We start from the raw sequence: 15865 nt of genomic DNA, 5'->3' as shown, positions 1-15865 counted from the left end.
TTATGCGCAGCTTTGGTCCTGAAGGTAAAATCTTGGCTGGAAGTGTAGCGGCAGTACTTAAAATCCCCCACCCTCCTTGTAAGCTGACTTTCATTTACAGGGAAGTGAGAAAGAGGAGGCTCTGGTGGGGGGTGGCGGGGGGCGACAACCCTAAAATTAAAACCTGAGGAGGTGAGCATTGCAAGAGCTTTACCTAGACTCTGTTTCTTGTCCATAGATGGAGCTGCTGAGAGTGCAGGAACTCTTCCCCCCTGAAGGAAATCTAAAGCTTTGGCTCAGCCACTACCCTTCCCAAAGGATGCCCAAAGCAATCCCTAAGGAAAGCTAGGAGAGGGATGCTGATGTCACCAGAATTTTGCTTGAAGGAAGCGAGAGCTTCATATTACGAGCGACATAGAACGAGACTTACTTCCTTTGACATTTGGTTGCATTATATATCCAACACATCCCAGGGAATATACACATTCATTATGAAGGGGGAAATGAATGGGAACAGTTGTCAGATATGTGATTAATGCCAACTCATTTTGGCATTAATGCCAACCATATACTTTTGGAATTTTTTTGGTGCGGGAGGAGCACTGAAGGGAGAAGATGGGAAAACAACTGTGTAACGGAAGAGGGTCTTAGGGACAGAATTCCGGGAGGGAACAGGATGTTAATGACGGGTGTGAGCCACACCATGGTGCTGCGCCCAAACTTTTCACCCAGGACACAAGGAAAAGGCTGTTTGTTCTGCACTGCAAGGCTGCTCACCACCAAGGAAGGTAGCGCTAGCGCAGTGCAATGCCGACTCCTGTGTCCATTTCAGCACTTCTGCAATGAAATACCCAAGGTTCCATGCCCGGACGAGAGTGCAGAGACCATGCTCTTCTTGGCCAGGGTAAGGCTATGCAGACAGCTGATCCAGCTTGGGAGACAGTTCACTCAATATCAAAAGCTGAATTTAAGGTGCCCAACTTTCGTGACCAAGTCAAACCCTTACCAAGGGCCTCGTCTACAGCATGATCTTTTCCGTGAGAACATGGACCTTTCGAAGTGCGAGATGTCTCCCCTTCCCACTGGCCCCAGCCCCAGCCCGCCCCTTGCCCAGACATGCTATGTGAAGGGGGTGATGAGCACAAGCTGGACGTGCATGGCATGAGAATGGTGATTGCACAGGGTCACAGGCAGTTTCATGGGAGGTGCTCACCATCAAATGCACGCTGGAGCTTGACTTCCTTTTCTGGACACACCATTGAGAGGAGGAAAAAAGAAGGAAACAAAGAGATGAGAAGAGAAGCAGAGAAAATGTTGGCACTTGTGTGTCAGCACAGACCCTGCTGCCAATCATGCTCCTCCAAGAAAGGATCAAGATGGCACAAACATCTGGGCACATGGAAGGCAGAGATCATCAACCTGGCGACACGGCATTCCAAAACTCAGCAAGAAGGTAAAACAAAACAAGAACCAAAAAATGCAGCCAATGTGACATGGGAGAAACGGAAACCGGCGATATGTTCTTCTCAAAATATTCCCAATCTAGCAAAGGAGAGGAAAGTTTTCCCGTAAACCACACACAGTTTCCATCCAAAGAAATCACACTTCTGAACCGCCTATTCAATATGGTAACAAAGGGCAATGGACAACTGGTGTTTCAACCCCTTAGCCTTGGTCTTTCTGTTCAAAACTGCCCTCATCTGGTCAGGTGGCAAGCATCTATTTCCTCACACAAATAAAGAATGTTTAATTCGCCTGTGCTGGGAAGGTGGCTTACAATGACAATTACAGCTGCAATTCCAAGGTATGCACAAATGCACCCACAGAGCCAGAAAGCATGCTTGGGATCTTCCAGAGAAAGGAGCATTTCAGCACCCTGCCCATAGAAATAGTTTTCAGGGTGAGCCAAAGAGACTGACTGAGTACGTAACAACGCCCCACCCTTTTGATTCTTGTCAAGGCACATGTCACTCTCTCACAGAGCACAGCCCTGGGAACTTGCACAGAAAAGAAGAAACTAGATCAGAGACACTTCCGCACAGATGCACGATGGGTCAGACAAGAAGATGTCAAGTGTGTGCTCCAACGGGGGCACAGAGAAAAAGGGACATAGGCACGCTCAACAGGAGGTGTCTGTGTGAATGGAAACAGCTAGGTTTCATCGAGTGAGACCAGAGAGTTTACGAGCCCCACTTCTGCCTAACCCCAACAAGAGAGAAACGTGGCATTTTCTGAAACAATTCGAGAGAAAATAATGAAGCATAAAACAAGCATGGCTGAGAATGTGCAAGGCACTTCCCAGGTACGTTGGCAGGGGAGTAAGATTAAGTACCAGCCTGCAATGATTGATGGGCAAGAGAAGAAGATGAGGAAAGCCAGAGATTGCAGGAAAGAAGCATGATTAGCATTGCACCATGCTTACTGCTTAAGTGATCCACCCAGATTGTGTTTCCTCTTTCCTTTCTGGCAACAATTATTACCCACATGGGGCATCAGCCACAGCCTTGTTTAGAAATCCTACTCTCAGCCCCTGCTCCCTCCCTCCGGACCAATAAAGAAACTGAAATAATTCCCTTTCCCAGCTGCCTGTTATACAACCTTCTGGTGGCATGTAGATATGTGTTCTGACTCTGCAGAGAAACCCACACAATGCCCACTGAATTGCACATCATATTAATTGTGTTTCAGCAATTACACACGCATTTCAAAAAGCAGGATCGTGGTGTGTGGGGATGCAATGAGGGGATTCCCTCATTGCAAGAAGCAAAGCTACAGGGAACCAGGCAGAGGGCCTTCTCGGTAGTGGCGCCCGCCCTGTGAAACGCCCTCCCATCAGATGTCAAAATGATAAATAACTACCTGACATTCAGAAGACATCTTAAGGCAGCCCTGTTCAGGGAAGTTTTTAATCTGTGATATTTTAGTGTGTTTTTGGTTTCTATGGAAGCCGCCCAGAGTGGCTGGGGAAACCCAGCCAGATGGGCGGGGTACAAATAATAAATTATTATTATTATACTGCCTGATGACTGCTGCTGCTACTAAAAGGTTTACATACACAATCCTATGCATGTCTACTCAGAGGTTCCATTGATTTCCAATGGGGCTTAGTCTGCTTATTTTTTTGTGGTAGATTTTATCATTATTTGTTGTGGTTTTGCCTTATAGTAACCTACTTGCTACGTAAGCATGGGGAGAGTGGACTTCTATGGAACAAAGCATCAATTAATTAATTGTTTGGATGGCCTCAACCCAGGCATTGCACCAAAGCTGGATGGGGCCATAAGCTGTCTGCATTGCAGTCTTGTTCTTAACACAGTTTGTGCCTAAGGCGATATATTGATATATTATCCAAAACCGGTTTTGCATTCTGTATCGTGATAATCGGTTTCATAATTTTTGACCTGGCAATGTCTCGTGAATCATGATGTGTGTTAAGGCTGAGCGGCGACTGGCTTTCAACATCACAATATATCACCAGCTAAACATCGTGATATACCCATTATATCATGATGTCTGAAACAAGGATGTAATTATGTAGAGGTGAATGGAGTAATGTCCTGAAAACTGCTGCTACTTAGGGGTCTAAAACTGATACATTTTTACTTACCTTTAACATATTGTTACAACTGTTATTTTATAGTACAGAGCAACAGCGGCAGAAGGAATCACGAGGCAAGCGATGATCATGGTTTTTCCCACATTGTGATTTTTTACATAGGACACGCACACATCGTGATTCACGATAAATCACCATGCTAAATAGTATGAAATCGTTACCACAATGTGAACTTCAAACTGGATTTGGACGATGTACCGATACCTTGCCTAGTTTGTGTGTGTGTGTGTGTGTGTGTGTGTGATGCAAAAATCACGATGCGAGAAAAACCGTGAAGCCAGCCAATTCCTCTACATAGCTCCTTATTTCAGACATCATGATATATCAGTATATCACGATGTTTAGCTGGTGATATATTGCGATGTTGAAAACCAGGTATTGCCCAACCCTACCCGAGGACACTGAGAACATCTTTGTGACATGAAACTTCTTCTCAGAACTGCAAGTGTATTGTCAAGGTAGAATACAAAGCCATGCAAGAGTTCAAACCTACGAGCCCTTTTAAAGCGGAGTTTCTCAAGGCATGCCATAGTAGGTCTTCTCAAGCATTGCCTTATCGCGGGCAGTTAAGGAAAAGCAGAGCAAATAGCTTCAGTGTGACAAACCCCTTACACTAGCACAAATAATCACGGAACAAGGGGAGAAGGAAGGGGAGACAGCAGGACCCGCTCCAGTGGATTGGCAGGGACCAACGGCACTTTGTTCCTCATCCCACAGAAAAGTCTCTCTTAGAGGCCATTCCACCCGATCATGAACTATTTATGCAATTTTGTGAAGAATTCGTGTCTGAATTTTATCATTTTCTTCTTCCCACCCCGTCACTTTTCCCTTTTGTATGAAGTCTATTGGATTCAAGTCTGTGGTTAGAGTTTTGTTTTGCTTTTTCATCTCTGCACAGTGCCAGAAAACATTTCAAATGCTTTACACTTAATAATGGCAGTTTAAGAGATTTTGAGTGTGGGTTTTGGGAACTGCCTAGCTAGTTCAAGTCAGGAGTTGACACTGCCTCATATCCTTCTCCACCACCCATTTTCTGACTTCTGCTTCACACGCAGGTTCCTCTTTCTCAGTTCAGTGCACACTTACTTCAGTTAACTTGACTGGGTTCCCTGTCTCTTAGCTTCCCTATTTCCTGGGACCTCCTCCTGGCCTCAGCTTGCCACACAGGCTTCCTTCTGGCACTTGGGCCTTTGTGAGGTTTAATCGTAGACAGACAATCTCCCCTTCCCTCAGAGAAGCTTGTGTGCAAACATTCTGACATCTCCCTTCCGTCATCAAATTGGAAGGTTTATCAGAATCCAGCTCCATCACAACAATTATTATACACGTATCTATTTATTTATTTATTTATTTATTTATTTATTACACCTTCACTGTTTAAGCATCCTGCATTTGCTCTCTTTGTAACTTTGAAGACACACTGGTAGACTACAATGGTAGACTACAATGATTTCAGTTAAAAAAAAATGTAAATAATGCAAACCCTTACTTCCATCTGTTTCTCCTTAACAAATATAGGGGTTCTAGACCCAAGTGTTTCCTGATTTAATCCCCTGACTCAACACAGATCTCCCATATCGAAACGATCCCCTTAGCCTTAGCTTTTATTTGAAAAGGCCTCAGAAAGTCATTGCAGAGGTGCTTTCTTCCTAACATTTACGCTAATCGCCTCCCTTGATGCAGAGATTTAAGTTGACTACTCGTTTTATCTTCTGTAGTCTTGTAAAACATAAAAACCCCTAATAATGTTCTTACTAAGCATCTCCTCAATTGATTTGTTCACCCTCCTCTGATTCCCTTTTTAGCTTATTCACATCCTTCTGGATGTCCAGACTGACCACAAGACTCGAGTTTCAGCAGTTCAGGGATGACATAGTGGACAGGATGGTAGGGAAACCCTGGCTTCATTTTCCGAGTCATGCACAAAGCTCCTCTTAGGCCCAGTTACCACCTATCAACTGAACCTACTTCATGGGCTAGTTTCAAGAATAAAACACTACACATTGCCCAGCTTACAGAGAGGATGGGATACAAATGAAATAAAACACCACCATGACTGAACTACCATTACTTAGGAAGCACAGAAAACCATGTTCCGTTGAGGAAGGAGATTCCTATCTATACATCCCTAGGCATCACATCTCATTGGCTGAACTGCTCTTATAGTCAAGGGATTATTTACCCTAAACTGGCTTTCGTATAAATGAAAAAGTGGGTTTTTGTCACTTACCTGTAAATTCTAATTCTTCCTAGTGGAAGGAGGTTAGTCTGACAATTGGGATGGCTCCGCCTAGGAGCAGGCAGGATGAAAACTGATGACATCGTCCAGGAAGAGTTGGCTCCTGCTTGCCTCAACCATGCTATAGCAGTGCCAGAAGAAGACCCCTCCATGCAGAACACAATTTCAAGAAAAGTAACCAACTATATATCTGAGAAGGCTGCCAACCATAACAGTTTAAAGCAAAACACCACAATACAGAACAGAGGTAATACCCAAAGAGTCAACGAGTCTCTCGTGTGGGTGCACGACTCCAAACCAACTAAAAGTGAGGCAGACTGCCCACATTCCACCGGAAAGTGAAGGAAGTTAAGCAACAAAATTCTTCCTCTGCGCATTCTGTGGTATGGTTCATGTGCACGCACCTGAACACCCTAAAAAGGTAAAAAAAGGTAAAGGACCCCTGGACGGTTAAGTCCAGTCAAAGGCAACTATGGGGTTGCGGCGCTCGTCTCTCTTTCAGGCCGAGGGAGCTGGCGTTTGTCCACTGACAGCTTTCCGGGTCATGTGGCCAGCATGACTAAACAGCTTCTGGCGTAACAGACGAAAACCAGAGCGCACGGCAACGCCGTTTACCTTCCCGCTGCAGCGGTATCTATTTATTGCATTGGCGTGCTTTCAAACAGGTTGACAGGAGCTGGGACAGAGCAACGGGAGCTCACCCCATCGCAGGCATTCGAACCGCCAATCTTCTGATTGGCAAGCCCAGGAGCAGGGGTAGGCAACCTAAGGCCCAGGGGCAGGATGCAGCCCAATCACTTTCTCAATCCAGCCCCCAGATTGCCTGGGAATCAGCATGTTTTTACATTAGTAGAATGTGTGCTTTTATTTAAAATGCATCTCTGGGTTATTTGTGGGGCATAGGAATTTGTTCATTATTATTTTTTTCAAAATATAGTCCGGCCCACCACATGGTCTGAGCGATGGTGGACTGGCCCACGGCTGAAAAAGGTTGCTGACTCCTGCCCATGAGGCTCAGTGGTTTAGACCACAGCGCCACCCGCATGCAAGCTCTCCACACCTTGACTTCTGTCACTGAGGCGAGGCTAGTCTGGGGAAGCAGGAGCCCCCTCCTTCTGGATGATGTCATGAATTTCAACCCTGGAGGAGAAGCCATCCCATCTGCCAGTGTGTCCTATCCACACTTGAGAGAAAACCACTGCTTTCCCCCCTTTATCCTCAAATAGGGCGAATTAACTGTTTTCCCCTTCTTTGATTATTATTAAAAGCAACGATAACACATTTCTATATATTGCACAGTGTTTATAAACATGCAATAATAGTTTTATATGTTGCTTTCAGATGTTCAGAGTGCTTCGTACAAATTCTCCTGTTACAATCCTTACAACAACCATGTTGAATTAATTGGCATTATCCTGAAGCTGAAAGTAGCTTGACTAAAGTCATGTGATGTGTTCATAGTGGATGCATCAATTCCGATTGATATCATATTGATTCATGACCCAGTCTCTTAGCTGCTGTGCAACACCAGCTCACACATCCTTTCCAATATGACATTTTAAAACTCGAATTTCTAGGTTGTCATCTCCAGCGCATCCGAGGCAGGTTTTCTCACCCCTTGCTCAACAAGTGTTGGCTTCCATGGTAAGTTACTTTTTAAGCTGCCCAGTATAGACTTATGGAAGAAAGCAGAAATAATAGATTGTGAGTAAAACTAGCTACTTTGCTTTCTCTGCAACTATACAGGATGAAGAGTAAATTTCTACAAGAGCTGAAAAGAATTTGCCAAAAGCACACACACTTCTCTCTAGTTCATCTGAAGTATTGCAACAAGCCAGGATAAATAAGTTAATGGGGTAAACTTATTCACAAGAACAGGATTAGCAACATGTGGAACAGACCCTTGTTAGTAAGTTATCTGTTGTGTTCAGTTCCTGGGTTTCCAAGATATGGCAGTAGCTTCTAAGCAATACGTTATTTTGGACAGTGCCTACGCCCAGATTGATAGCACATAACTCTGAGTCCTAGCTGAACAAAGAAATCCACAGACAAAGGAAAATTAATGGAATTCTAAGAGAAATCACACCCGTGAACATCTAGTTTCCTCCCTAGAACAGTACATCACACACCATTAAATTATCTCATTACTATGGAGCTTTATCCTATTCTATCTCCCTGCCTCTTTCCCCAGCAGGAGCTAAAACTACAAGCAGAGATTATAGGGGGAAAAGGCTGAAATTAATTTGGAAACAGCATTCAGGACGGTAAATTCCACAGAAAAACTAATTATCCCAATGAAAGCAGTTCATTTGCTGCACTTGTTGTGAGATAAGCACAACCACAATTCCTTGCAGCCGACACAAATACTCACAGGAAAAGCAAACGGAGAGAATAATCAATAGTCAAGAATTCATTAGAACATCACAGGGATATCATTTTAGGGTGATGTCTTTCACTTTGTATGGAACAGGAGCAACGCTCCTGTATCTTACATATGAGCTGTGGAGATGAAATGAAGAAAACGCTGCCTATTTAGCGGTAGCAGGAGAGAGTCAAAATTGGGAAACATGTGCAAAACATGTACAGTTAGGACGGACTTCTTCACACACATGCAAGGAGATTTGGGGTCAGAGGTTCAGGGCAATGGGAGACATCTATCCCCAAAGAAAATGGAACTTCACTTCCCTACGCCCCCCAAAAGGAACATGGTTTTGTAAAGCTAATTTCTGTATTTGGTTGGCTCCTCTCTTGTGCTGACCACTGATCTGATGAGTGCAAGGTTCAGAAAATCCAACAGCTGCTTTGAAAATAATAGAAGCCTTAATCAAAAACAAACATGCAGGAGGAATTCTTCTCGTCCTTCGTTGTAGAGAAAAATAGGAAATCTTGTATTAATTTATGAAGCCCTGAACAGATTAGATCCTGGGTAGCTCAGGGACTCCCTGACCCCTTACATTCCAGCTTGATCACTAGGATCATCTGCCAGCGATGTTGCTGGTTGTTCTCTGAGTTGGCAAGGATTATTTGACAACAAGGAACCAAGCCTTTAGAGTCAGCCCTGTCCTGTGGAATATTCTGCTAGTAGAAGTTCAGCGGGCTTCTCCTGTTTCAACTTTGAAGCACCTGCTGAAAACTTTCCTATCCCATTAGGCTTATGCAGACAAATAAGAACACACATTTCCACAACAGTAATCTGATTTTAACTTTTTTTGTATGGTTTTTATGGTATGGTTTTATGTACAGTTGCTGCGAACCACTTTGACATTTCCCTTATGAATTGGTGGCTTATAAACATTTTTTTTATAAAAGTAATTAATAAATAAAATGTATATGCATTCTCAACAAAACCCTGATCAACTACAGAAACTGGATTACGTACTGGGTCCTAACGCTTTACCAATCTCATTTTATGGATTCTTATTTTCCAATATGTCAACATCACCATCATCTTCTTCTTAAGCTCCACAATGAGACACAGTGAATTCATAGCATTTGAAATCTTTGATACCACTTTAATTTATATATTTAAACATAAACTCACTCATACATCAATTCCAGAAGCTGTAGAGAAGGGCTGGGAAGACTTCAGACTTGCCAGATATTATTATTATTATTATTATTATTATTATTATTATTATTATTATTATTATTATTATTATGAACCCAAAGATCCACCAACCAAAGCAAAAGACATAGCAGGTAGAATTAAAGAACGAGGATGCCTCTGAGCATATTCTGAGCCTAGGAATTTATTTTCAGTAACAGGAAATAACCTGTTACAGTACTTTCACACATACCCTCTATTTAGCTTGTTTCTTCTCAGTCCCCTATTTTGGGTTGGAACTCATTTTGTGTTGCTATATTTAAACAGTCGGGAGTCAGAAACCCTAGCAGAATCACCCAGGGATCTGCCACCAGATCCCAGTCTATCTTTTACACAACCCTGGCTTAGGAGAGAAAGAAAGATCAATGGCACAGTAAACAGCAGAACTGAGGTGAGAAAGTGGTGAAGACAGTCATAGGAGAAGCACAGTTATTTTCTGGTGCAGGAATGATTGTGGGCCTTTGGTCAAGTACAGCAATTCTAGTCCAACCAACTGGAAAGGAAGAGGGTGGGCTAAAATCCAAAACCTACCTTTACTCCATCAGACTTCTTGTTCAGTAAGCTTTTGGCAGCTGCAGAGAGAAATAAGAGACACAAGTAAGCTTCATTTTGTGAACGCCTGTTCCCTTGCCCTTCAACTCAGTCTTATGGGAGTGTTAGCAGAAAGTTTTCCTTGCTAATTAGGATGGCTTTAAAGGCCAAGCCATATCCATCTCAGGCTCCTGCTTGTTCAAAACAACAAATTATGCAACCTGCCTAGTATTCACACCAAAGACACTGCTTAGTAAAACAGGCCTTGAGAGCTCTTGAGGTTTGGTTTCAAATCTTTCATTGCTTGCCCCATCCCTTCAATATTCAAAGCTAACAGTGACAATAAAAAGGGGGGTCTATTAAATTCCAAAAGCTGAACGTTACCCCTTGAATACAGTTGTTAAGGCTGCTTCACACAAGGCAAACTTTCTCCACGGAAGTCATCAGCACTTTTTTTTTAAATTAAAAGTGCAAATCTCACATGTAGTTTTGTTGTGTGCAATGAATTCAAAAGTTTTCTTGACCAGCTGCAAGTTCCTGCTGCATGTACACATGGCGAAATACACGTATGATTTCCATGCAGGAAATTCTGCCTGTGAAGTGGCTCATGCATAGATATTACCTATTAAAAAGTAATAGTTGATGGGCGTGGTCAACGCCTGGGAATTCCAAGTGCTTTGACCAATCCAATCTACCAGCGGGAATCCACGTGGAATAAGAACCAGGAAAAGATGGCTCACGTTCCGCGGTGGGGAATGGGGAACAGAAGCAAGGCAGCACTGGCAGCTGCCAAGTGGGAGAACGCAAGGGAGACGACTATAAGCAAGATTCAGGCTACCTGTTTCGCCTTAAGAAAGGCAAGGCCATGTCACCTCTGTCTGAACGAACAACTAGCTTGCAGACACACAAACACGTCACACACAAGTATACATGTACTGCGGATGCATGTGTAGCAGAGGGATACAGGGCGACCCCCAATGCACACATGAGACCACCTATACATGCCCAAGGACAACAACTCAGCATATCCATTTACAACAGCAAAGCGGCATTTGCTTGCAACTTCGTGGCCAATGAATTCACTCAACAGGTGCCTATTGGCATAAAGGAACTGCCCCACAAACTGTACACTGCAGTTGGTGAAGGGTTCTAGGGACACGGTAGGACAAATGAGTTGCAAATTTATGCTAATGCCTCTTAAAAACTGCTTAGGTCACATCCACATGAAGGTACAAGAATAGGGTCAAGGCGAAAGCATGATGTGAAATTTCCGTGGCTGGGACGGCAGCACGGATCAAAGTCTTACAATGCAGAGAATGGCAGGCAGAGAACATTCGCTTTATTTCTCAAAGTGTGAAAACATTAGCCCTTGCGATCACCATGAAAGCATAGTTACGTTTCTGCTTTAAAATCCCAAGAGAGCCAAGTTCTGGGTTCTTTGGCATCTCCTACATGTTTCAAAACGGGTTGGGCTAAAATTGGGGTGGGCTTCATGAACATTTCCTTGTCCCTCCTTGTAAAGCAATTTTTATATAGAAGCTAGATGGTCACCTGTCAAGGGTGCTGCAGCAGAAAATTCCTGCATCAGCAGTAGAATGGATTGGGTTGCCTTTGAGGTCTCGCCCAAATCTAGGATTCTAGTACAGCAAGTTAGGGAAATATAACCTGGTTGCCTTAGCCGTGTGTTCCCTCTTCTCCCCTTTCTCTTTAGCAAGGGCTATGGAAGGAATTCATCCCCAGTGAATGTCATCACATAGCCAAATCTGATTTGCTATACAGCACTGGGACATCGTTGTGTTCATTATGCAACTGGTTGGGATCATGTAGTGGCAAGGTAGAACATATTGGGGCTGTAAACAGGTACGAAATAGACTTTGCAGAGCCCATTGAGTAGTGGCGGTGGCAGGGTTTCTGTTTGAGGAGCTCATTGCATGCCCTAAAGCCCACGTTTTGCATAAAACAAATGTAACTCATGGTAATTTGGCCCAGAACTGCACTCAACACAGTTATGGCGTGCCTAAGGAGGTTTTAAACCCAAGACTTGAACAGAAATATTATGCAACCCACATATTAGGCTAAGGAAATCTGACCAATCAGAAGGGTTAAGATTTCCTGCTCGCTGAATTTGGAATCCCAGATTATCCTGAATATGGGCAGGTTTGTATGGAAGTTGAAATTCCTCTGAAACTTTGTGCCCACCTTGAAAACAAACGAGCAAAAAAAAAAAAAAGGAGGCGTTTTTGCTTCCCTATTTACATGAGTAAAAAAAAATGTAGAAACAAAAAGCTTCTGACTTTCTATACACAAGTAAAAAAATAAAAATAAAAGACCCAGCTACCACCACCCTCATAAACTGCATTCATAGACACTTGGAAGTTTCACTTGCCCCAAAGGCATACTATCTCAAGTTTCTCCAAGAACTCCTCTACATTTCATGTTAAATTCAGGGCTACAAATGAACAGAGGGAACTCTGTTCACTGTCTTAGTTAACAGCGGAGGCAGCGTGAAGGAGACATCACCTATATGAATCTAATGAGGCCTACTGCACGGACTGAAATCAATTTTTTACCCTTGTGTAATTAGTCCTGACTCCACTGTATGAAACTGATGCTTCATGCTTGGAATTTATTTTTTACAGTTTATAACTGCAGCGCACAACCACTCTGCTGCGTGCTGGATGACAAACTGCTCAAGCACATTTCTGAAAGAGTCAGAAATTTCATATCGATCTCATATCGATTAGAGCCAGTGTGGTGTAGTGGTTAAGAGCGGTAGACACGTAATCTGGGGAACCGGGTTCGCGTCCCCGCTCCTCCACATGCAGCTGCTGGGTGACCTTGGGCCAGTCACACTTCTTTGAAGTCTCTCAGCCCCACTCACCTCACAGAGTGTTTGTTGTGGGGGAGGAAGGGAAAGGAGAATGTTAGCCGCTTTGAGACTCCTTAAAGGGAGTGAAAGGCGGGATATCAAATCCAAACTCTTCTTCTTCTTCTTCTTCCCCACCTGTGAAGTTATCATATTGGGGGGAAAGGCAGCACCTTACGTGGTCAGTTGTACTGAATACAGAGACAAACACGAGAGAAAATTCTTCTCTGAGTAGTCTTTCCAGGCTAAAGAGGTGGGGTGGTGGGGTGGTGGTTACTCAACTACAGCCTGTGTCGTTTGCAATATGGATAGCATAGCATAGCTGCCATGGAAAACCACTTTGACGTGAGCACTTTTCACACCAGCTGCTCTGTCCATGGGATGCGTTGCTTACACTGGCTTTGCAACAACAAACAGCATGGTGCCTTGGTTATGCAGAAGTGGGTTTCAGGTTCTATCACGCCACCAGCAGAACATACGAAACAGGTCTCAACAAGAGGAGAGTTAAAAGCAAAGAGAGAAACTGTACACCACATGGCACACCCAAAGTGGACATACATAAAGTTAGGCCACAAAATTCTGATGTGTGAGTTCTAGTTTGGTCTGGAACAGAAGACAACATGGAGGAGGGGGTGGGAACCAAGGGAGAGATAACAGGAAAACACAGTGCTTCTTATTGGAATTTGCTTCCATCCCTGGGGAAAATGCAGGACAAAGGTTTAAGAAATAAGAAGAGTGAAAGAGTAAGCAAGCTGCGTAGTTACACAGAACTTACAGCTTTGTTCTGCATAACGCTAACGTACAGCCCATTTTAGACAATGGAAATCACAAACCAAGAAGGGGCACTTCCTTACCTGTCTCGCAGCTTCCTTTTGGCCCTGTCAGAAATTATAACCCCACCACCACCACCACCACACAGAAAGCAAGGAAGTATTTGCATGGTTCTAGAGCACTTGGAGCTACCTTAAGGTGATAGGTATCACAAATTCCTCAATGCCTGAAAAAAAAAACTATGCCCACAAGTGCTTGGAGAAGGATGGGGGCGGGGGGGGGGGGAATAGGAAGAGCAGCAAATGTCATAGACCATCACAGATTGTGAACAGGCTGCAAAATGCATTTAATTAATTCCCCACTCACCCCGAAACTCTTAACATGTGCATTACGGAAATAAGTAGTCTGCATTTATAGTGGGGCTAGAAAAATAGCTGGGTAGGAGAAGCAGTGGGAAAAAACTTTCTATGCAACTACTGTGCACTGCAAAGAGATGCAAAGAACAGCCAGGAAGCCTGGTAATGCTAGCTTGAACACAGTTGTGGAAATCTGCTCACATCCTGACCCTAATGAATGTTCCACAGTTCACATGCTTCACCCACACAGCCCCAGAAAAAAAATCCAGTTACTGGCCCAGCACTGCAGGAAGAGAAAAATTTGCTACTCATTTAAAGCAGCTCATGCAATAGAATATGGTTGGGGGGAGACTTTTATAAATTAATTTACAACACGGTGACAAGAGCAGACATCCCAAGCAGACAAGACAAGACAAAGATGCATGTTTGCTCAGAGCTGTGGCCTGCAGGTGTCAGCCGACACACTGGAAATGCAGAGGTAGGATTCCCACAGATGAAGCACCACACACAGGCACAAGACATGGTTTAAGATGACTCCAAAAGAACAAAAAACAAAAGCACAGGGCACAATACACAACTCAGCACAAGACGACAGCAGGGATGACCCCAGGAAAACTGCCTGGGAGGTCCCTTTCGGGTAAAGAAATGTTTTTGCATCCATGCTCTGCAGATTCCCAGACATGGGACACATTGCCATCCACTCTTGACCCCTCTCAACACTTCCCCATGTGATGTTAGGTCTGGTTCTGCTTTGAGAAACTATTTTAACATTAAATATATATATAAATATATTAAAATGCTTACTCACAATTTCAGCATAGGGTTGAGTGACCCAGAGTTTGCAGACTCTGCTAAACTTGATGTCACGAAAGCATGTATGTGAAAAATTCTGTAGCCGCAATGAAAGCAAGAGTCCCAAATTTCTAATCTTTATGGTCCCTAAATCTGTCTCATCTAAGAAAGTCTGATACGGGTTTCTTTTTTTAAAAATAATAATAATAATAGTATCTTTAATGATGCCTGAAGTTCTCTGCTGGTATCAATTTTGGGAACAGTTTCCCTTCCCCAAAGGACAATGTATATATTATCCGGCGGGCTGATCATCCTGGTTTTAAACTAATGGGCAGAGAGAGAAAATGGGAAGCCTTCATGGTTGCAGAAATAACTTGGTATATAATGACAAAACATTTTCCAAGCAGTCCTGGAGGGACTGATGAATTCCTCTGCCTTCTCCTCTTGTTTAATTCATGGGAAATTACCAGTTAGTCTGCAAGCCTGACTGCCAACAACAGAGGCAGGAGAAATAAACTTTGCCAGTGTCACAGCAAAGTAGGGGGAAGGCCCCTTTTATGGGGCACAGAGGCTGTCCCCCACTTCCTCTCATTTCCTTGCCTGCACACTCCTGGATCTTAGGCATCATCCCACCTAAGGCACATTGACTAAAACATATAGTGAAATTAGGCAGTTACTTTTGCTAGGTAAAAGACCTGGTTCCTCTCTTGAAGTACTTATCACCAGTCACTCACAAAAAGCACAACCCTACTCCCCACCCACCGAACTCTGTGGCAGGAACACTGGATCGCGAGAAGTCTAAATTCTGCAATGTGATTTGTATTTTTATGTGTATATATATATTGCATGAAACACCACACGCATAGTGCACCCAGAAACAAGCATGCAAATTAAGTAGAACAAATAGGGGTCTGTGAGGAACTTGTGGGGGAGTAGGGCACAGTGAGGATGACTTCCCTCCCCCTTCCTTCCGTCCCCCACCCTGCAAGTTCCTCAGCTGACAGGCATGAGGCCTCTGAAAGACTATTGCTATGTCCCAAGAAGCTCAAGGGATGTGGTCCCAGGCATTCTGAGGGCTCCATGGAGCCTAGCAGGCCACGGGAGCTCAAGG

General features: G+C 43.7%; 1 protein-coding gene across 19 annotated transcripts in view; it reads right to left on the bottom strand.

The window, feature by feature from the left end:
- The window catches only part of CAMK2G (calcium/calmodulin dependent protein kinase II gamma), a 172300-nt gene that overhangs the window by 25790 nt on the left and 130645 nt on the right, over positions 1–15865 (bottom strand). For 11 of the 19 annotated variants that reach the window (XM_081191678.1, XM_081191667.1, XM_081191681.1 and 8 more), the window contains 2 exons: positions 9970–10010; positions 1193–1225 (listed from right to left, as the gene is read on the bottom strand). In XM_081191678.1, coding sequence (XP_081047804.1) covers positions 1193–1225; positions 9970–10010 — 74 coding nt within the window. The remainder of the gene's footprint in view (positions 1–1192; positions 1226–9969; positions 10011–15865) is intronic. The other 8 variants (XM_081191683.1, XM_081191679.1, XM_081191668.1 and 5 more) reach the window with 1 other exon arrangement.

The sequence above is a fragment of the Podarcis bocagei genome (genome assembly GCF_964188305.1).
Source record: "Podarcis bocagei genome assembly, chromosome: 4".
NCBI classification, from domain to species: Eukaryota; Metazoa; Chordata; class Lepidosauria; order Squamata; family Lacertidae; genus Podarcis; species Podarcis bocagei.
The sequence above is the reverse complement of the archived record's forward strand: the minus strand, read 5'-3'. Positions and strand labels throughout refer to the sequence as shown.